This window comes from Uloborus diversus, chromosome 8, assembly GCF_026930045.1.
Source record: "Uloborus diversus isolate 005 chromosome 8, Udiv.v.3.1, whole genome shotgun sequence".
Taxonomy (NCBI): Eukaryota; Metazoa; Arthropoda; class Arachnida; order Araneae; family Uloboridae; genus Uloborus; species Uloborus diversus.
In genome coordinates this window covers 68,673,974-68,698,134 of record NC_072738.1, presented here as the reverse complement: position 1 = coordinate 68,698,134, position 24,161 = coordinate 68,673,974, and the positions used below count along the sequence as shown (strand labels likewise).

The 24,161-nt window shown below is 33.7% G+C and overlaps 2 protein-coding genes across 2 annotated transcripts in view; one reads left to right on the top strand and one right to left on the bottom strand.

The window, feature by feature from the left end:
- LOC129228147 (probable glutamine--tRNA ligase) overlaps positions 1 to 7,715 on the bottom strand; it is a 41,243-nt gene extending 33,528 nt beyond the window's left edge. The window contains exons 1-2 of the mRNA XM_054862796.1: positions 7,544 to 7,715; positions 2,370 to 2,523 (exon numbers count right to left, since the gene is read on the bottom strand). Coding sequence (XP_054718771.1) covers positions 2,370 to 2,523; positions 7,544 to 7,663 — 274 coding nt within the window. The 5' untranslated portion in view covers positions 7,664 to 7,715. The remainder of the gene's footprint in view (positions 1 to 2,369; positions 2,524 to 7,543) is intronic.
- Positions 7,716 to 7,983: 268 nt separating this feature from the next.
- Positions 7,984 to 14,726, top strand: LOC129227223 (U5 small nuclear ribonucleoprotein 200 kDa helicase-like). Its single transcript, XM_054861731.1, has one exon. The coding sequence runs from the start codon at positions 7,984 to 7,986 to the stop codon at positions 14,395 to 14,397; it is 6,414 nt and encodes a 2,137-aa protein (XP_054717706.1). The 3' UTR covers positions 14,398 to 14,726.
- The last annotated feature ends 9,435 nt before the right edge of the window (positions 14,727 to 24,161 follow it).

Here is a 24,161-nt window from a genome sequence, read left to right as displayed (position 1 = left end):
GAACTTCAAGAAATTTTAATTCTGGGAAGAGAATGCCCAAAATCAGCCTTTATTAGATCCACCCATGCTCATTCTATTGGGAATAATGAAGAACTTCATGCAAGCTGTGAACAAAGAAGATAAGACAATTTCCGAATTCCTTAGAGGGAAATTTTGAAGACGTATTGAAGCTAAGGTTAATGAGAGAATTTTTGACGGCCCTTCAAATACGTGCAATAATAAAAGTCAGTTTTTAAAGAAAAAAAATTGCGAGGGGAGAAAACAGCACCCAGGAAGCCTTTAAGGGTGTGTTGCAAGTATTTCTAAGCAGCAGAGAAGACCAGAACTAAAAACAGTTGGCCAAACAATCCTTACGGAAGTTCTGTGACCATTGATGAATGATGGTTTATTTTGTTCTCTTCTTCCAGGATATTTTGTTTAAAAACTAAAGCTCTGAGCAGTGAGCGTGAGGAAAGGTTTCACTAAGTCATTAGGGTGAGTTATTGCTCATCAAATGCTGCTGAACTATTACAAAAGATGGTCCTTCTTTGACGTACAAAAAGATCGAAATTGAAGTGTTTACAGCAAAAAGCCTAAAACCACTGCTTTCGAAAAAAAAAAAAAGCATTGTTTAATAATACAAGACCTATTTAATAACATTTATTCCCCAGGATTTTCTTTTCCTTTTTAACATTACTTTTAAATCAATGTGTGGTTGCTGTTCATCTTTCTCCTAGTGGGCTTTTATTTATGTTGAAAACAAGAGCTAATAAAATGAATCCACTACCATATTAATTTTTCTTGACCCAAATTAGTAGAAATTAACTATTTAAAACCAGGATGCAGACAAAAAGTTCTTTTTTGTTGACTAGTGTTATTATTGCAAAGAAAACTTTTATGAAAATATATTTTGTGATATATACCTACAATGGTCAGACAAATCTGACACAGAGTGGTGAATAAAAGAGTATCTTGGCAACTAGTTATTTCAAGGATCTTTCAAAAGTCTTGTTACCAGGGGTAGAAGTGACCGACTTGTCACATATAGGACATTTTCCACAAAAAATATAGGACAAATATAGGACACATTATATGAATAATTTTGCTATGAAAAAGAAATACATATATCATATATTATTCAGTTATTCTTATTAACGGTTTAAAAAAAAAAAAACCTCAAGCAAAATACCTTACATCTATAATGACTTTCTTGTAGTTGAAAGAATAATTTTTGAAAAAAAGTACTTTATAGACTAAATAACTAAACAAAATTTGAAAAGAGATAAATTTTTATTTTTTCTTCCTCACTCATGACCCAAGTACTAATTCCACTGCTCTTAGATTTTATATCTAAACTGAACCCTTTACCACTTGTATTAAGAACAAACAGAGCTTGAGAAGGATCCTTCTGACGTTTCTCAGAGTTTTCTTTATGCTTGAATGTTTTAGCATGTTGCCTCAATTGCGAAAATTCACTATTGCTTATGGCATTCACACAAAAGGTTGTTAAGCGATGCGATTTCGCCACTATAATTCCACTTATTACAATAAACTACGTTTTAAAATCATAAGGAACTAACCATTCCACAATCCCGAAATTCCACAAAAGGAAAAGATTGCAAAAAGAAAATTCGAACCTTCCGATCAGAAAATGCACTGAACGCAAAAAATATACCAACGAAAACGAAAACCATGATGGAAAACAAAGCAAACGGCTGTGGCACCCCCCCCCCTCCCCAAATGCAAAATTCTGAAACCAACTTCAGCATTAGTTTTCGAAACTCCACCCACTATAGAGTGACGTCACATTGCTCTGTAGCCAATGAGAGAAGATGCCTGTTGCAGAATTTAGTCAGTTGAGTTTTTTAATTTGTAATTCGTTTGGGCACGTACTTTCAGCGAAAAATCCGATGTCAGAAAGTTTATTTACCGTTCTTTTTAAAAAATATATATGGTATAAAACAGAAATATAGGAAATATACAACATTTTTGAAAAATATAGGAAATATAGGACGATTTTGATGCTTTTTTTGAAAATATAGGAAATATAGGATATATAATAGGACTACTTCGACCCCTGTGTTACACTAAAATTTCCCATAAATACGGAGATATAATTTGAGGCCCAAAATTTTTCTCTGCCTCTAAGATTTTATTTTACAATTTCTATTAGTCTCTGTCTGTGCATATATATAATGTAACCGCTGAGTCACCAAGACATCTAATCCCAGGAAGAGCACTAAAATATCCTACTGTTGCCCTGAAGCGACAATAGATAAAAGCAAAAATATGAAGAAATTTAACAAAACAAGATGAACTTATTATGAAGTAGTCATTACAATTAAGGTATTTACAGCTAGATTTTAAACTAATTTAAATCAAATACTCACCATTAAGTTTTATTTCAGAATCTATTTTTCCCTCTGCAACATACTGTACTAAGAGGCTCATTTTAGAACGAATTTGGGGCTTCAATTTTGTTGCTATGTGGTACAATAAATTACCTGTTGCTTTCGAAATTTCATTGGAAGAATGCTTCTCAGCCTGAGAAATAAAATTTATATCAGGCATGCAAAACAAGAAAAGCACAGAAAAATTATGGCAAAAAAAAAAAAAAAAAAACAAGAATTGGTTCATGGAACCCAAAAGAGATTTTTAAAAGGAAATCAGCAAGGTTTTATAGCTCAAAATTAGCAGATTATTGCATACATGTGTTTTGGGGTTTGAAACCCCAACATAAGTGCTGTAGTTATAGGCTGATGTTGTGCAATAAAGCCTTTTTTCCTTTATGCTTCTCTTTAAAGGTATTTTAATTCATGTATCTTATTTTCTACATCAGATTGTTAGAAAACAATGGAAAATTTTCATTGGCTCCAAAACCTTTTTTTTACACTAAAAACCATGAAGAATTGCACGTTACTACGATTAACTAAGTTTGAAAGATTATTTTTAAATCTGTAATAAAATATTTCAAAAGAGTATAATTCTTTTTGTTACTTTTCGGTTGAAAAAAAACATGCATTGATTTTATATGGGGAGAACCAGGCACATCATTTCAAATTTTCCAGGTAGGAAGCAAGCATGTCATTTAAGCCTTTAATCTCCCCCCGGTTGTTAGAGTTTTAGCCAATGGTGGTTTTAACCATGGATAAAACTGGTTAAAACCAGCTTGGATAACATTAGTTTTGGCCAATTTTGGTCATTGGGCGCGGATATAGGAAGTAATAAAGTTTAAAATCAAAAGAAATGAGTACATAATTAAAATAAATATGAAACATCAGCCCAATTAGTCACTATTCATTATTTTAGTAAACAGTTCATTTTACACCCTATGCAGGCATTAAATGACGGCATGTTCCAAAAGGTTAGTCCAAACCATTGCTTTGGTCACTTGTCTGGTCAGTGCTAATTCTATATTAGCAATCAGTTTGTTGGCACTTTTGGCTTCTTTAAGAAGTTTACCACCTCCAGCTCAGACACTTCCTATTCCGAACGTCACTCTCGCTGCCCCTGCACTCCTCAATCTTGCCACATTTTGTTGTTCCAACCATCTTCGGCACAGCCGATGCACCATGCTTACATCCATGTGGGTATCAGCTGCGATTTGACTTGCGGACCAACCTCCCCTTTTCAATCCGATCACCATACCCCTCGTAAAACCGTCTATCTGCTGAACGTGCCTTCGTTGACGGCTGCCTGGCATTCTCTCGTGTTACACGTTCCACAGACAAAAACAAAATTTCTTCGATAATATAATTTCAAATTAAATCAAACTATATTACTAATGTTTTAATAAATTGAAAACATGTTACAAGTTTTGTGAAGAATAGCTATTAGTTTATGTTGCAGGCTGTTTAGTAGTCCTAATAAACAAGTGTCCTTCGTTTTCATTGTGAATAACTTTTAATGTTAAAGAAAAGTTGCATTTAATCAATAAATCAGTTTTAAACATTTTAGTTATGATAAATACACATCCTATTTTTTTTATCATTCATTACAATGTGCAATTTTTTGCATACAAACTATGTGCACACACTAGTTTATTAGTGTGTTTTTATACAATACAGATTTGGCCAGCTTTATAGTGGTAAAATCCAGTTTTTAACCAGTTTTTGCCAGTGGTATGACCAAAATGGGTTTTGTTCGGCCAAAACTACAAGCCTGCCCCCCCCCCCCCCGCATAAACAAAGGTCAGAATGATGAGTCTGAACAACAGGTGTACACACTACGCAAATTCAACCAGGAAACAACAAAAACCAAGTCAACTCAAAAATTTTTAACAAAAAATTTCGAAGCTAAGGCGGTTGCAATCGATTCCAATAAATGATGGACTTGAGAAAAAAACCTTTAAAGCATTTAGCAATGAATATAAGCTTGGTTCAAACTTCAAACCCTACCTATTGTCAAAACATGGCTATAATTTTGATGTTTGTGTGTGTATGTTGGTAGGCAGGGGAGGACACATTTAGCATCCCAGAGACCTCCAACATACCTTCCAATTTACAGTGATTAACTGGGGTTCAACATGGGTCCATGAGACATTTACCTACGATTTTAAAACAATATATTCACTAGATGCAGGGGGGGGGGGGGGACAAATTGAAGCAACAAAACTGTATGTATATGAACAGATGCAAAGGACTAAAACTGCTTTTTGGCCTTTAGACACAGGAGATAAATTTACTCATACATTTTCTGTCCAAAAGCATTCATTTCATACACATCTTTGTAAAAATTAAAGTATCTTGAAATTTTTTAAGCAGAAACTTGTAAAAACTTTTATAAGCAAGTAGTGATGTAAAATACCTGGGTATTTATTTTTAGGGGTAAATACCCAGGGTATATAACTGGGTAAAGACCCAAAATGGGTATTTACCCGGGTATTTATTTCAAAAATTTATATTCAACTAAAATACTTTTCTGCCTGTATTCCACTATGTATATATAAAACCAACCATATACAAAAAATAAATTTTTGCCCAAAAATTGTATTTTGATCACATATTTAAAGAATTATTGTGTGAAACAATTTAATATGATATTCATATTAAATGTGTTGGATATGCCTAATCAATGTCCCCATCTTCCTTTTTTGTTTTTCACTTTTCAAAGCAAAATTTAAAAGTTTTACCAGTACAAATACAAAGTGAGTGACAAACTAAATACTAAATGCCTATCGCGTTCTCCCTTTTAACATAGAGCAAATGATCCCAGTAAGCATAATTTTGGTCTTCTGGCTACTGCCAACTATTGGTCGAAAGCATAAGAAATTGAAAGCGGAGAAAACAATTGGTTAACTTCTAAATTTAAACTTTAAAATTAACCAATTAACGATTTGATTTGAATTGTTTGGATCCATCGTCATAGCAACACCATCCATGTATTGCCGTCAGGTAGTATCGTTGTCCATGTATTGGCGGAGGATTACTTTTAAAGCAAATGTGATAGGCATTTAGTATTTAGGAGGCTTTGGACAAACTGATTGCAACTCAAAGCCAAAACTAACTAGTAGCATGATATTATATGGAACCATGGCACACCAAAGAGGTGCGGGGAGATATCCCGTATCTCATGATGAGCAAGGTTCACACAATAAGGGGTAAACTCCCAGCTGGGTTGACGCCCAGCACGGGGACCTTCCCCAGTGCAATAAGCATCAAGAACGTCCGTAGCCCAGACAACTACCGACTGTCGCACACAGCCGTGCGGGGGGGGGGGGGGGGGGTACGTGGACCCCCCCCCCCCCGGACGGTCGAACCTAAGGCTTATAGCTAAGTAGTGGGGTGCGTGCAGAGAAAAGTAGCATGATATTATGAAAAATCAAAACTGAAAAGCTGTGCTAGAGCCACCTATGTGACAAAATTAAACTTAAATCCCTTTGCTTTACCCCATAAAAAATTAAATTATCCTGCTATCCTATTTAAGTTTTAGAATAGTTCATTCTAAATTCTGACAGTTTTTTTGATAAGATTTCATTACGCCTTAAATTAAAGAAATTATAATATATAAATTTTTATATTTTTAATCTTTCATTTTACAGTTTATGTTTTAAAAAGAAAATCACCACCTTTTGATACCACCTAAAGTTTTGTTTGGCAAAATGCGCAATTACTAGGGGATTTTCCCTGCCTTCGGATAAATATCCAAAAAAATATTTACCTTCCCACCCGACATCACTAATTGCGTGTATTAAAAATAGTTCGAATAAATTTTCGTCATGAAGTACCAAGGAGCAAATGCAAATGAGCAAGACAACAGAAAACAACATTTTGATTTTTTTTTGCTTATTAATGTGAAAATTGTTTCTATATTTGCCACGTTATCACATAAACAGCAATAAAATAAATAAATAAATAACATCATAGTTTTAATAACTTCTCAGTAAATTCTTCCAAGCATCCCTCATGCTTCCTTTTCTTTTTCATTTTGGATATGACTAACCTAGATTGTGATTTTGAAATCCTGAAGTTCATCATTGAATTGTTCCAATTATGATATTGAAAAGAAAGATTCTTTGGTTCATGATATGTTTCTTTCATAATTTCGTCAAGTCTTCCATTAAAAAATATCATAAACTTTGTAATACATATATATGTATCAGTTTTACCAATTATTTCATATTTAGATTTAAAAAAAAAATTCTGACTCACTTTTTGCATTTCTGACTCACTTTTTGCAAGGCCTGGGTAAATACCCAGTTTTTGGGTATTTACCCAGGCCTTGGGTAAATACCCAAAAAATATCTACCTAACCACTGGGTATTTACCCGATCCACATCACTATAAGCAAGTCAATTCGGTCTGGTTCACAAGATCTTAAAAAAGTTATTTCACCTTTGCATAATGTTTTGCAAGACCTCACTCAGAGTACGCTGTTCAGTTTTGGTCTCCTTATCTTAAGAAAGATGTTAACTTATTAGAAAGGGTTCAAAAAAGGGTTACAAAGTTGATAGCATCCTTATTTAGATTATGATTGCAAGCTCAGAATGCTAAATATGTATAGTCTTGAGCAAAGGGGAGTAAGAGGGGGACATGACAGTTACTTAAGTTTATTAAAATGAAAGGATGTTTATGGGCTAAATTTCTACACCTGGTAGAACCAGAGGTCGTCGGTTTAAGCTTTTCAAATATCAAACAAATTACTTCAACGGCGTTGTTAGCATTTGGAATAGTTTAACAGAAACCGCTATTACTTGCAATGGTGGGAAGTTTTAAGAAGGCCCTTCATCCTCATTGGTAGTTCATAAATTAAGTAACCAGAGTGGAGAGTGGGCTCAGAGTCTGTTGCTGATAACTACATTTGTATTTGAAACGTATTTGAAACTCGTTTACAGAAAAAAGAGAGATAAAAGACACATTCAAAATCATTCTTTAAATAATTTAAAACAATATTGTATAGTATAAATGACTAATTTTTAATTCAATTTCATACGCTGAAACTGAATAAATAACACTTCTTTTCCATTTTTATTTGTCACAAGAACAAAATAAACTAGTAAAAAAGTTTAAAAGATTGAAAGGGTTGCGAAGTATTTCATCATGCAATATAATTTTTAAATGCTTACCAGTTCAATAGTTTGAATCAAATCAGAGCATAGTTTTTCATTTTTAACGGTTTCCTTAGCTTTTTGTTCACTTAAGCCAATAATATTTAATTTACTTAATACTTTTAAATCTCCATCCATGTTCACAAACGCCGTAAATACTTTAAACCCGCAACGCGAAAGAAAAGTTTACTTTCGTTTACAGCATGGCTTTATTTTTGATGCCACTCCAATATTAACAAATAAAGTAAACTAATGTAAAAAGGATATTGAACGTGATTAGATGACTAAAAATTAATACAGATGAGACAAATCCTTAAAATTTCAGAAACCTAAGTTCAGTTAATTAGCAATTAATCATTTTAAAAGCAGAAAACACTTGATTCTCCTCTAATGAATGCACGAAGAAGTTAATAACTGCAACTGCTTGCAGTTGTGTTGTGTTTACTAATTGATCGAAAATGGCGGACGCTGCGGCTCGTTCGCTTCAATTTGAGTATAAAGCTAATTCAAATTTAGTTTTACAAGCTGACACTCGTCTCATTGAACGTCGACCAAGAGATGAAGCGACAGGTGAAGTTGTTTCTCTTGTTGGAAAGTTGGAAGGCTCTCGTATGGGTGATAGGTATCAGCGAACGAAGCCATCGGTAGCAGAAGAAAAGAAAGCTAAGAGAATGAAAAGGGACGAATCCCGGTATGACGTTTCAAAACTTAAAGGACAGAGTATGTTATCTGATGATATCGAAGACATGGTTGGCATTCTGTACCGACCGAAAACAGCAGAGACTAAGCAAACATATGAAGTGCTCTTGAGCTTCATTCAAGAAGCCCTCGGTGATCAACCCAGAGACATTCTATGTGGTGCTGCTGATGAAGTATTAGCAGTCTTGAAAAATGAAAAGATTCGCGATGAGAGAGATCGCAGAAAAGAGACCGAGGCTTTGTTGGGTGGTTTGGCAGAAGAGAGATACGCAGTGTTAGTTAATTTGTGCAAGAAGATTTCCGATTACGGTGGAGATGATAAAGTACAGACTACAGAAGAGAATATCGACGAAACTTATGGTGTTAATGTTCAGTTTGAGGAGTCTGATGAGGAAGAGGAAGAAATCTGTGGAGAAGTCAAAGATGATGATTCTAATGATGAGAATGAAGGAGATGAGGCCATAGTGGACAGCACTTTGCATGCCACTAATCTAGGAATAGGACAAGATACATTAGGGAAAAGTGGAAAAGGCTTGCATCCACGAGACATTGATGCATATTGGTTGCAAAGAAAACTGAGTAAATTTTATGATGATCCTGTGGTGGCACAAACCAGGGCAGGAGAAGTTCTAGAAATCTTGAAAATTGCAGTTGATGATCGAGATGTTGAAAATCAGTTAGTTTTGTTACTTGGCTATAACCAGTTTGAATTCATCAAGATCTTGAGACAACATAGACAGATGATTTTGTATTGCTCATTGCTTGCCTCTTTGCAAAGTGGAGCTGAAAAAACAAAACTGAAAGAAAAAATGAAGAATGATCCAGAATTGGAAAAGATATTACGGCAATTAGAAAATACAGAAAAGGAGGATATCGTTCAAGAAGAACGTGAACGTAGAGCCCAAGTTCGTCAAGCTAGAGTTGATGCCGATTTGGAAGCAATGGATATTGATGGTGAAAGCGTACCACAACTTCAACAATGTCGTGTTTTGGATTTAGAAGATATATCTTTTGCTCATGGCAGTCATTTTATGGCAAATAAGCGTTGTCAACTGCCCGATGGCTCTTTTCGTAAGCAGAGGCGTGGTTATGAAGAAATTCACGTACCTGCCCTGAAACCAAAAGCTTTTGACTCAAATGAGGCTCTGATGCCAATTGAAAAGCTGCCAAAATATATTCAACCTGCATTTGAGGGATATAAAAGTCTGAACCGTATTCAAAGTCGACTGCATAAAACAGCATTAGAAAGTGATGAAAATCTATTGTTATGTGCACCTACTGGAGCAGGGAAGACAAACGTTGCATTATTGTGTATGATGCGCGAGATCGGAAAGCACATAAATGCTGATGGGACGATTAATGCTGATGAGTTCAAAATTATCTACATTGCACCTATGAGATCGTTAGTACAAGAAATGGTGGGAAACTTCAGTAAGCGTCTTAGCTCTTACAACATCCAGGTTTCTGAATTGACTGGTGACCATCAGTTGACAAGAGAACAAATAAATGCTACACAGGTTATTGTGTGTACTCCTGAAAAGTGGGATATTGTCACCCGTAAAGGAGGCGAAAGAACATACACCCAACTTGTTCGTCTGATGATATTTGATGAAGTGCACTTACTACATGATGAACGTGGTCCAGTGTTGGAAGCTTTGGTTGCAAGAACCATCCGCAACATAGAAATGACTCAAGAAGAAGTACGATTGGTAGGTCTCAGTGCTACTTTGCCAAATTATGAAGATGTAGCTACATTCTTAAGAGTGACAACTGGCCTATTCTATTTCGACAACAGCTTTCGACCTGTTCCCTTAGAACAACAATATATTGGCATTACTGAAAAGAAACCCATCAAGCGCTTCATGTTGATGAAAGAAATTCTGTATGAAAAAGTAATGGAACATGCTGGAAAAAATCAAGTACTTATTTTTGTTCATTCGAGAAAAGAAACGGGAAAAACTGCTCGAGAAATAAGAGATATGTGTCTAGAAAAAGACACGCTTGGACAGTTTCTTCGTGGAGGATCTGCTTCAACTGCTGTCTTGGAGACTGAAGCAAACCAAGTGAAGAATCTCGAACTAAAAGATCTGTTGCCCTATGGCTTTGCAATTCACCATGCTGGAATGAGTCGAGTGGACCGAACGCTTGTAGAAGATTTGTTTGCAGATCGTCACATTCAAGTACTGGTATCAACTGCCACCCTGGCTTGGGGTGTGAATCTTCCAGCTCATACAGTCATCATCAAAGGTACTCAAGTTTATAGTCCAGAAAAAGGAAGATGGGTCGAACTAGGAGCACTTGATGTTTTACAAATGTTGGGAAGAGCTGGTAGGCCCCAATATGATACCAAAGGTGAAGGAATATTGATTACCAATCATAGTGAACTGCAATATTACTTGTCCTTATTCAATCAACAGTTGCCAGTAGAAAGTCAACTAATTAGTAAGCTTCCTGATATGCTAAATGCAGAAATTGTCCTTGGGAATATACAAAATATGAAAGAAGCTGTTACTTGGCTGGGCTACACATATTTGTATATTCGTATGATGCGAAATCCAAATCTTTACAGCATCCCTGATATTGGTATGGATCCTTTGCTGGAAAAGCAGAGAGCAGACTTAATCTATACTGCTGCCACTATGCTTGATAAAAGTAATTTGTTAAAATTTGATAAGAAAGCTGGAGTTTTTCAAGTTACTGAAGTAGGGAGAATTGCAAGTCATTATTATTGCACTTTTGAAACTATGACAACATACACTCAATTGTTAAAACAGACTCTCAGTGAAATTGAGCTGTTCAGAGTATTTTCCCTGTCCAGTGAGTTTAAGAATTTGAATATTCGAGAAGAGGAAAAAATTGAGTTGCAAAAATTGATGGAACGTGTTCCCATACCTATTAAAGAGAGCATTGAAGAATCAAGTGCAAAAGTTAATGTTTTGCTGCAAGCTTACATTTCTCAGTTAAAATTAGAAGGTCTTGCTTTGATGGCAGACATGGTGTATATCACACAGAGTGCTGACAGATTGATGCGAGCTATTTTTGAAATTGTTCTTCATAGAGGTTGGGCTCAACTAACAGATAAAGCTTTGAGTCTTTGCAAAATGATCAAGAGAAGAATGTGGCAGTCTATGTCTCCCCTTCGTCAGTTCCGTAAAATTCCTGATGAAGTAGTGAAAAAGATTGAAAAGAAAAACTTTCCTTGGGAAAGGCTGTATGATTTAGGACCCAATGAAATTGGTGAGCTGTTGAGAATGCCAAAACTAGGCAAGACTGTTCACAAATATGTGCATCAGTTTCCCAAATTGGAGCTGTCTGCTCACATTCAGCCAGTTACTCGAGCAACATTACGAGTTGAACTGACTATTACGCCCGACTTTCAATGGGACGAGAAAGTTCACGGAAGTTCAGAAGCATTTTGGATTCTTGTTGAAGATGTTGACAGTGAAGTAATTCTACACCATGAATATTTTCTTTTGAAGAGTAAGTTTTGTCAAGATGAGCATATCGTAAAATTCTTCGTTCCAGTATTTGAACCGCTGCCACCTCAATACTTTATTAGAATTGTATCTGATCAATGGATCGGGTCTGAAACACAACTCCCCGTGTCTTTTCGACATTTAATCTTGCCAGAAAAGTACCCTCCACCAACAGAACTTTTAGATCTTCAACCACTACCTGTATCTGCTCTTAGGAATCCATTTTTTGAATCTTTATATAAAGATAAATTTCCCTATTTCAATCCAATCCAAACACAAGTATTTAATTCTGTATATAACAGTGATGATAATGCTTTCATTGGAGCTCCAACTGGAAGCGGCAAAACCATCATAGCAGAGTTTGCCATTCTTCGTTTGTTGTCTCAGAATGCTGAAGGTAGATGTGTTTATGTTACTCCCAAGGAACAGCTTGCTGAAATAATATATGCAGATTGGATGCAAAAATTTTCAAATTCCATGAATAAGAAAGTTGTTTTACTTACTGGTGAAACTGGCACAGATTTGAAACTTCTTGCCAAAGGAAATATCATTATCAGTACTCCTGAAAAGTGGGATGTTCTTTCTCGAAGATGGAAACAGAGGAAAAATGTCCAGAACATAAATTTGTTCATTGTTGATGAATTGCAGCTCATTGGAGGAGAGGATGGTCCAATTCTTGAGGTCATTTGCTCAAGAATGCGTTACATATCATCTCAGATTGAAAAGCCCATCAGAATTGTTGCTTTAAGTTCCTCACTTGCAAATGCCAAAGATGTTGCACAATGGCTTGGGGCTAGTCAAAATTCAACCTTCAATTTCCCTCCAAATGTTAGACCAGTTCAGCTTGAACTTCACATTCAAGGTTTCAATATTACTCATAATGCATCTCGACTTCTCGCAATGAGCAAACCAGTGTATCAATCTATTGTACGATTATCTCCCAGGAAGCCAGTCATAGTTTTTGTCCCTTCCAGGAAACAATCTCGATTGACTGCTATCGATATTTTGACTTACTGTGCTTCAGAAGCTCAACCGGCTCGTTTTCTCCATTGTACAGATGAAGATATTCAACCTTTTGTGGACAAAATAACAGATAAAACATTAAAAGAGACCATCAGCAATGGTGTGGCTTATTTACATGAAGGTTTAAATGCTTCAGATTCAAAAATCATAGGTCAGTTGTTTGACAGTGGTGCTATTCAGGTTGTAGTGGTGTCAAGGAATTTATGCTGGGGATTATCTCTTGCAGCTCATTTAGTGATAATTATGGATACACAATTCTATAATGGAAAAATTCATACTTATGAAGATTATTCCATCACAGATGTCTTGCAGATGGTTGGTCGAGCTAATCGTCCTACCATAGATGATGATGGAAAATGTGTACTTTTATGTCAAAGCTCAAAGAAAGACTTTTTTATGAAATTTTTGTATGAACCATTGCCTGTTGAAAGTCATCTTGATCATTGCTTGCATGATCATTTTAATGCTGAAATAGTCACCAAGACCATCGACAACAAACAAGATGCAGTTGATTATCTCACATGGACATTTTTGTATCGAAGAATGACACAAAATCCTAACTACTATAATCTCCAAGGAGTGACCCATCGACATTTGTCAGATCATCTTTCCGAACTGGTCGAAAATACCTTGACTGACCTCCAGCAATCTCGATGCATTGACATTGAAGATGAAATGGACGTGTTGCCATTAAACTTGGGTATGATTGCTGCATACTATTACATAAATTACACCACAATAGAACTCTTCAACATGTCTCTGAATAACAAAACAAAAGTTAGAGGTTTGCTAGAAATTATTAGTTCTGCTGCTGAATATGAGACTGTACCTATTAGACATAGAGAAGATAATTTGTTAAAACAACTTGCTAGTAGGCTACCGCATAAACTTCCAAATCCCAAGTTCAGCGATCCTCACGTGAAAACAAATTTGCTTCTACAAGCACACTTGTCCCGAATGCAGTTGTCTGCAGAATTGCAGTCTGACACAGAAGACATCCTGAGCAAAGCAATTAGGTTAATTCAAGCTTGTGTCGATGTCCTGAGTTCCAGTGGTTGGCTCTCCCCTGCTTTGGCTGCTATGGAACTTGCACAGATGGTTACTCAAGCTATGTGGAACAAAGATTCCTACTTAAAGCAACTGCCGCATTTTACTTCTGAAATAGTAAAAAGATGCACTGACATGGGAGTTGAAACTGTGTTTGATGTCATGGAGTTAGAGGATGAAGACCGGAACAAACTCCTTCAACTGAATGATTCTCAAATGGCAGATGTGGCCAGATTTTGCAACCGATATCCCAATATTGAACTGAGTTATGAAGTGCAGGCAAAGGAAAACATCATTAGTGGTCAACAAGTAAATGTAAGTGTCCAGCTGGAGAGAGAAGATGAAATGACAGGGCCTGTGATTGCTCCTCTCTTCCCTCAAAGGCGAGAAGAAGGTTGGTGGGTTGTAATTGGTGATCCCAAGAGTAATTCCCTAATATCCATCAAAAGGTTGACTCTTCAACAAAAGGCAAAGGTAAAACTGGACTTCCTTGCACCAAATCCTGGAGATCACACGTACACATTATATTTCATGAGTGATGCATACATGGGTTGTGATCAGGAATATAGGTTTAACATTCGGGTCAATGAGCAAAACAGGAAAGGTTCTGTTAGTGATAGTGATTAAAATGAAGTGTACTTAAGACAAAGCCATTGTCTTTTTTATTATTTTCATTAAATCTTTACTAAAAAATTTTAAAAAGCATCATCCTTCCATAACAAAATTTTGACATTTATTTAAAGGTAAAATATAAACCCTTACAAAAATATGAATTGTTTATTCTTTCAGGATATTTTGCTGTATTAAAGTTATACATAAAAATTTCCACTTTGTAAATTGTACTGCTCTTGTTACATACAATAGTAAATGTTTTTTATTTACATTTCATATTAACTGAACTACATGTTATTCTCCTGTCATAATATGGATGAATAAAATATGTTGCTTGACAAATTTAATTAAGCAGAAGTATTTTTTATTTCAAGCTTTCTGGTAGAGAATATAAAAATTTGGCTAGAATCGCAAAAAGAAAAAGGATATAGGGTAACGGCACCAATAACAGACAAGAATCCAGTTACAGACCGTCATAAATTTGGATTTAAATAATAAGAATTTAAGGTGGGTGAAACTGATGTTGTTGCAACCTATGAATATGGTGCAATCATCTAATTTTATCAGATTGAATTTTATGAGCTAGTTGGTATTTACAAGGCAGTGGTGAAATGTTATGAACAGCCACCATGGGGTCTGCCAATGTTTCACGTTCATTTGAATTTAATAAAGTTTTAGACCTAAAAATAAAGAACTTTTGAATTTCTTGAAGGGAAAAGGGAGAATTCTGTCCCTTACTCATCCTTTCCTCATCCTATCTATTACTAGGTGTCATCAGAATTGTTGGTGTCTGTTACTTTGGGTAGGAGCTTTTTTCGAAATTGAGCAAATAAAAGTAGAATTAACTAATTTAAAGGATCCAAAAGCAGCCAAACATTAGATGAGGTGTAGTTGCATGAGATAAAAATAATTTTAAAAGTCTAAATACATTAAAAAACTCAAAACATTGAGTTAACCTGAAAGCGATGTCTTAAGCATATCTGTTACTGGTGCCATTACCCTAATGCCCTCTTTATCATTTATATATTAAATGAAAAATACAATTTTTTGAAACATAATAGCTACTTGAAAATTAAAAACCAATGCCATTGGGCTGAAAATAAATGGTTAACCTGATGTAAATACTGTATGACATTTTACAAAGAAAAGCAGATAGTTACGAGGAACCTTTTTTTCAATGCATACCAAATGAACTTATGGATAAAAGATATCTTCCATTTTTTTCAAAGAGATTCTTTGTAACCACTAAACACATTCAGAAAATTTGGATGCAATATTGCTATTTTAAAATGAAAAATCTAGTGATTTGTAATGTATCTTCCCATTGGAGGTATTAGTAGGTATTTGTACATGCACATATTTTATCATTAGGCGTTTTCCTTGGTAAAATGAGAATATCCTCCTCCCAAAAAAAGTTTGGGGTTCATTTATTAACATTGTATTTTCTATTTACAGCAATTTCAACTCTAACTTTGAACCAGATATCAATTTTGCTTGCATCCAAACTTCAGTTGCAATCCTCACATTCAAAGGTATAAATTGTTCATACCATTACAAATCAAGCATCAATATGTGCTTTCTAAAATGCATAGAAAGAGCAAAGATACACAATTTTATAAAAATTCAAACCTAGGTGTCAAAGCATGTTTTTTTTTTGTTAATTTTACATCATGAAGGAACAATTAAAATAATGTTTTTAAATAAATAAATTACTAAAATAATAAATGAAATGAGTGGAGTTAGGTTAGCAAATAATAAAACACTTCAGAGCTATCTAAATAATTGAAATATTTTCAGGATGCAAAAGGATTGAAATCTCAAAGAAGACATGCAATTTTTGGCGATGAACGTGTTTCAATGTTGGCATTTTTCCAAAACATACATTTATGAAGGAAGATGTGGTGAAAATCGATTGGGAAAAATAAGGTAAAGGGGAACCAAAATTGCTGGAAAAATCAGAATCTTTTCAGATTTAAAATATGAAAAATCTGCAGAAACTGGCAATTTTATACAAATATGTTTCAACTCAAGCTAGAATTTTGCAAATTCTGCAGATTTCTGTTAGTTCAAAGTAAATCTAAAGTTCCTGCAAATGACTTATCGAACTCAACATTTTTTGCGAGCTTTCCGCCAAATTATTGTAATTTGCAAGAGTTTTAGATTTTCTTCTAATTTATTGAAACTTGCAGAATTTCTACAAAATTCTGCCTTGAGTTTGAAGATATTTGTAGAAAATCTCCGGATTTTTGGCAGAAATTTCGTAGAAATCTGTACAGGGTTCGTACGGGTCATGGAAATCCTGGAAAGTCATGGAAAAAAATAAACAAATTTCAGACCTGAAAAAGTCATGGAAAATTAATATTTTCATTAAAAGTCATGGAAATTTATTTCAAGTCATGGAAAAATGTCTTGAGTAGTAAGAAAATAACAATAGCTAAAAGTGCGATAGAAATATTGAGTGATTTAGTAATATTGCATGTAAATTGAACGATTTCGAAAACAAATTCGAGATTTGGAATCGAATTTCATCCGCTTCTGTAACAGCTGCTTGCCTATTTTCATTATGTGATTTTACTACTGAGGCATCACTTATTTTGAATTCACCATCATTTTCAGCACTTCTTCTATTTTATATTCTGTAGTAGTAGACATGCACATTCTTGATTTTGCCACGCCCTCTCAAAAAGTGCAATTAAATTGCATCCAAGTTTGTTTCAACTACTTGTAAAAATTCATTAATAATTTCATCAGAGTTTATCTCAATATGTTGAAGGCTTTTATCAGGCAATAGAACATGAAAATAGGGGAATTATAATATTCTAAAACAGTGATGCCCAATATACAGCTCGCAGAACTGATTATTGTGGCCAGTTGAAATATCTGGTTTAGAAAAATGAATTTACTGAAAAATGTGGCTTTACTTTAATGAACAAATATACAGTCAAGTTACATGGGTGATTTGTGCACTATTGACACCAAAGGGCAATGTTTTTATGAAGTGAATTTATTATTGGAAACTTAGTAATAATAATTCATTCAATTTTTGTCCCATTGTTACTATTCTGCCTTATTTATTAAATATTTATTAGACATTTAAACATCAGTGTATTACATTTCACTATATTTTTACTTTACTTAAATTTATAAGCTAAATACAAACAAGACTAATTTATTAGTTTTTGCAATGTGCACTGATATTTTTTCATTCACAAGTAAGTGCTCCAATGAGGTTGTGGCATTCATGTAAAAGTTTTTCTAAGGCTTATTTCCGAAAATCAGCAAGTTTGACATTAAATGGTACTATTCTCTTCGTGTAATAAGGTCATGAAAATTTTTATGAAGTCATGAAAAAGTCATGGAATTTTTTTTTATCCAAATTGAGTATGAACCCTGTCTGTAGAAAATTTGAGTTTTCCTCTCACATTTAAACAGAATTGTTCTGCAGTTCAGGCATCTGTTCTGCGACGTATGTCCCAAATTTAGTAGTATTCTGCTTTGGGGATGACAAACTATAGTTGCGTTAAAGCTAACCTGGCAGCGTCGTAATGTTGTGATTATTATCTGCGTAGCCTTTACAATGCTGCTGGATTAGAGTTGTCCGAACTAAAGTTTTTCTGGATTCTATGTTCAGATCATTCAAGTGTTGTATAATACCCGCAAGAAAAGCTAAGCCCCATAACCAGCCCGAGTCGGATAAATTCTTCACTAAGGTTGGACTTTCCTTTTTAATAAGGAATATTTGAAGATCATGATGGAGCTGAAAAAAAAACGTGATAGCAATTTTCCCTTATTTATTCTTTAGCTACCAGACAACAGTCTAGTACTACACATCACCATACTCAGCCTCAGTTTCTAATACAAACCATAGGAAAGGGTACAGGTTGAGTGCAAATTTTCTGAAGTTTATACTTGGTACAGCAATATTCATAACCAATTTTAAATTTTGCTAACTTCTGGAAAAGTTAAGTACATGAAAAATAATGATCAATTTTTATTTCAAGTACGAAACAAGATGACACATCTTCTGCAGTTATTTTTTTTTTTTTTTTTAAAGAACAATGCCTTTCATGTTCTCAATCAGTCTTAATTTTAAATTTTACAATTTGTGAAAGAAAAGTAATCATTAAAAAGTTATAAATATTTTTTAGGTTCATTATCAAATAAATTAATTTATGAATTATTTTTCTCAACATAAGTTAGCAAATACTGTATTCTGAGCAATACATACGTTTTTTGAAAAAAAATTTATATAACTTAATTTAGCATTTTAAATGGTTTTTGGAACAGGTATCCTGTATCAAACAATTGTATCCTATTCACCAAATATCCTAAATAAACAAACAAACCACTGACGTAGACCGGAAGTAGCAAGTCTTATTTCCGGTTAAGCGCCAATCCATTGCTAGAGATAGGTGTTCATAGCGAAAGCGATTTTGTTGTGCTTCTTTAAAAAGCAGAATAATGTCTTCTGCGTATTTCAATGCATTAAATAAGAAAGACAAACTTAGTTATTGTTAAAAATTATCTTTCAATGGCTGTGACCTTACCGATCCTTTAGTAGATGGATGGCGAATCTATTGCTAAGGATTGATGTTTACAGTGTTCAGGCAATTTTGTTTTCTTTCAGTTCTAGGTAGAATCATGTCTTTTGCGTATTTTAATGCATGAAATGAGTATAATAGGCTTTGCTATTCTCAAAAAATGTCGATCAACGGATCTGATTTTCCTGATCCTTTAAATACAGAAATAAGAAAAGAAAAAAGAGTCTTCGTTTGTCGATCATTACCGCGATTTTAATGATAAGAATTTATGAATACCTCCTAAACAGAAATAAAGTTGATACAAAGTCTGCTTTCAAGAATCACAAATCTACTGGATTGCAAGTACGTTGTGAATTGTAATTCCTATTCTTAAGTTGAAGCTATTTTTTCAAAGATGGAAGCTTTTCTGCACTGTGTTCACACAGAATGGCTATGACAGGGAGTTTTGGTGTCATATTCAATCAATTCTCCTGTTGTAGCTTTTCAGTTCACACACACTTATTACAGTTGCTACCTAATTTTCAGGTTTGATATTTAATATATTTTATTACATATTTGTTCATCACTTTTTTTTTTTGTTTAATCAACTTGCTTCTGTAGCAAGATTGATAGGCATAAAAAAAAAAGAAAGATAACAAAATTTAAATTTAATCTCCGAGTGCTTTCTCCTGCGTTAAAATTGCTTTGAATGTAATACCAATAGCTGTACTATGATACTATACTATAACTTTAATTAATGTGTTTGTTTACCGATTGTCGAATATCTAAATTTGTTTACAATAGAGCGCCTAATAACTCGAAGTCCCAAGAGACGGGCTAAATGGTTCGAGTTATTGATAGTTCGAGCTATGGGAAGTTTTTTTCTCATGATGTAATGAATAGTGGTTCTTTATTTTAATCACACAAATCAAACTGTTTGAAACCCGTCAAAACACTGGAAACTTTCAGCTTTGCAGGAAGCAAATAAAAAATTGTTCAGGTTGAGTTTTTCTAATAATTTAATATAGATCAATATAGATCTTCACACATTACAGTAAAAATACAAAGCTGATGAAATTAAGGTGAATGTTTCCAGCTCATAAATACCTCGCACAAAGTGTGTTTACTACATAATATTCATTAAGATTCAATCCTTTCGCTTTAAAGCATTGGCTTTGATTCGACGATCAGGACCTTTAGAAATTTGAACATCTTTATTTCTGACATCTTATTTGCTCCTGTCCTCATGCTGTACCCGAAAGCAGAACAACATCCCCTCTTTTTACGAAAATTTTGCGCCTTTGAAATTCATGATTAATTTAAAAAATTCAATCAAATTACAGATACGTAAACAGAGCAATTCGTCGTAAGAAGCAATACAAATAAGACTTCCGCCGGAAGTTTTGAGTGACCCCGTGCAGCCCTGCCACCTAGTGTTCAAAAGAGTAAGCGTGGCTTGGAATTTGGTGAACAATTTTAAAAATATTTGGAAAAAAAAACATATTTGTGTTTTGAACAATAAAATTTCACTGAAAGGTTTCAAGAACATCAAAAAAAAAAGTCCAGTAAAACTGAGGTTTTACTGAACTACTTTTTGTGATACTCTATGGGTAACAAAATTAATTTTTTTTAAATGATGAATAAATACTTGAATACAAAGAAAATCTATTAATATTGTTAAAGGTATATGAAATTGAAAAAACTTTTCATAAATATTTTTACAGTTAAAAATTTGAAAATATTCCAAATTTTTACTGTGAAATGTCCTGTTGTCCACATACACTGTGACCAAAAGTACTGGGACACTTTCAAAAATTTACATTTTAAAGGATTTCTCAAAAAATAAAAGACCAATTGCTTCTCAAAAAATAAAAGACCAATTGCTTTGTAACTTTTGTCACATAAAAGGTATGTTCTAGCTGTCATTTTCCATTGAAAGTCATATCACCCATGCTTTTAGGGGACGAGCAACAAATTGAGGAAAACAAATGTTTTTTGATCATTGTTCATCGTAAATAGCTGAGAATTAGCTGTAAATTTCAGAAATTAGGAACCTTACTATGTACAATTATGTTTCATACTTTCGAGATAATATCCCTGACATTCATGAAGATATAAGCATTTCTTTCAGAGATAAGAATTTTATTTGAAGGTTTTTGGCTCATAATGTGTAAAGTTTTCCATAAAATCTTACCAAACTTTCAGAAAACTTGACAGCACATAAGAGAAGTATCATATTGAAATTTGAAATTAAAGTGTTGAAAATTTGATTAAACATGAACGTTTAAAGCAATTAATTTTTCTCTGCACATGCGCAAAAGATAGCAATTTGTAACTTATATAATCTAAACACCAACTAGATTCTCCAACTCATAATACAATTTCAGTTCAATATCTTAAAAATTCAAAAAGTTAACATCTTTCTAGTAAGCTGAATTTGAATAGCTCTTGTGCAGACTACGAATCACACTGAGCGATTGAAAGCAAATGTTACAAATGACTCCTAACGAGTCGTCACCTATCCAAGATCTACTCAAATTCGGTTCAAGTTTTCTGAAAGTATGGTAAGCTTTGATAGAAAACTTTACACGTTCTGAGCCAAAAAACCTTCAAATAAAATTCATAGCTCTGAAAGAAATGCATATATCTTCATGAATATCAGGGGCATTATCTTAAAAGTACATAACATAATTGTACATAGTAAGGTTCCTAATTTCCGAAATTGACAGCTAATTTTCAGCTCTTTACGATGAATGATGATCAAAAAACATTTTTGTTTTCCTTAATTTGTCGCTCGTCCCCTAAATGCATGGGTGACATTACTTTTAATGGAAAATGACAGCTAAAACATACCTTTTATGCGACAAAAGTTACAAAGTAATTAGTCTTTTATTTCTTGGGAAATCCTTAAAAATGTGAATTTTTGAAAGTGTCCTAATACTTTTGGTGTAAACCATAGGCCGTTTGGGGAGATTGGAGGATGCCCCCTCCCTTTAAAGAGTTGAAAATTGATGATCTATTGAAAAATGATTTTTTACAGGGCGGATTGATTTATTTCACGGAAATAAAAACTAAAAATACCCAAATTAATAGACTTTTCTCAGGTTATTTCATAAGAATGAAGCTTTGAATTGGAAAGAGGAAGTCTACGGTGGCCATCTGTCCTGATTTTTGATGCCATATTCTATTTTTAAAAATTGTTTAATCTGTAATATTAAAAGTCAATGTAGGCCGATTAAAAAAAAATCAACTTCAGGTGCCCTGCCCCATAACCCCCCACACTTCTTTTGACCCTTCACTTATTTGGTGCACCTGTGACACGGACCATGATTGAACAACCAATATTTACTTAAAGATGAAGCTCTTGAAAAAATAAAGTCCCTTAACTCCTAATTTATTTTGCAACAGCCAATAAAACAATGTATATCTGCAGATACTAGAAAATTTCATTTCACACATATTTTCTACTTGAATTCAATTTTCAACTATGGGGAAATAATTTGAAAGAGAAAAAAATGTTTTCAACAGTCACTGTGACATTTAGCAGTTTCATGTTCTGTTTAAACAATTTGAAATATTTTAAAAATGTGTCTACGTGAATATATTTGCAATTCAAACAAGAAAGTTAGGTGTCAAAGACTCTTACTTTTGTATCCTATTTTTTGACCCTCACTGCATCTAGGTAGAAGTTGTTTTATATGATATTTTAAATAACTTTTGTGCATTTAATTAAATTTAAAGGTACTAATTACGCATCTACGATCGTTCACAATACATTTTACCATCGGCAGAATACAATTTACCTTAACTTAATATAACCCAAAATCTTCAAAATTTATATCACATAAATGTTAATGCTATATGAATAAATCCTTTCATTAAGGAATGAAAGTGTGAGATTAACTTGTGATTTATTTTTGTTAAAATGGCATAATTGATATAAATACAAGAAATAATTGTCACTTAAAAAATAAATCTTCCTATTTTCCCTTTCATACGAATCATTTGGGCTTTGGTGTTGTATGCATGTGTTCAAAAAGCATTTCATTCAGGGGCGTAGCTAAGGGGGGGGTTTTGGGGACAAAACCCCCCCCGAAAAGTTAGTCTCAAAAAAAAAAGAAGAGAGAAGAGAAAGAAAAAAAAAAGAAGAAAAGGAAAAAATTCCAAGCGATTATACACACACACACACACACACACATATATATATATATATATATATATATATATATATATATTATATATGTATATATATATTATATATGTATATATATATATATATATATATTTATATGTATATATATATATATATATATATATATATATATATATATATATATATATATATATATATATATATATATATTTATATGTATATGTATATGTATATATATATATATATATATATAAAGAAGTAACCCCCCCCGAAAGTCGGGTCTAGCTACGCCACTGATTTCATTCCTTGCAGTTGGTTTTGATTGTTGTTTTTGGAATCGGGAAATGTTTCTAGCAATTGTGTGTTGTAATTCTGTGATTTTTTTTTTTTTTTTTTTTTTTGAGTGCCAAGAATTTACAAAGGTTGATGTTTCAACTTGAGAACAAAACACTTCCAGAACAAGTGCAGGTAAACACTGATTTATCACCATAATTACTTTGTACGCAAAACTAATCTAAAGCCAAAGAGTAACTTATGAAATGAAAGAATATAATTTAAGTACAAGCGCTTCCATATAGGGGGGGGGCAAGTGGGGGCTCAAGCCCCCCATTAAAATTAAAACTTCTTTGCTTTTAATACTTTTTTCTTTGCAAAAATGAAAAATCATTTCTTCTTCAGCCTATAATAAATAAGTTATAATAAATCAAAATTTTAATAACTCTAATCTGTACTGAAATCAGTTTCTTTGGGGAAAATATCCTGCTAAACCATGGGGAAAATATCTGAGCCCCTCTCCTTAAAATTTTGCCCAATGGGCGCCCATGTTTAAGTATGTACTAACATGTTATTAAGTAGAAAAGTAAAGAGTTTTAGGTCAGATTTCAAGATTGGCTGGGTTATATTAACTCTTTAAGACCGGGAAGGGGGAAATTCTTTACTACAGTTAAGTTCCGACTTTTTTGACCAAGCTATTTTGTAAATGGAATCGTCCACTGTGAGACCCCCATTGGCAGCATCTCGTCAGTTCTCATGTGCACTAATTGCAGGAGGCGTGGTAAGCTGTCACTTTAATTGCTATCGCGCTTTAGACGTGCAACCTTTTTCGC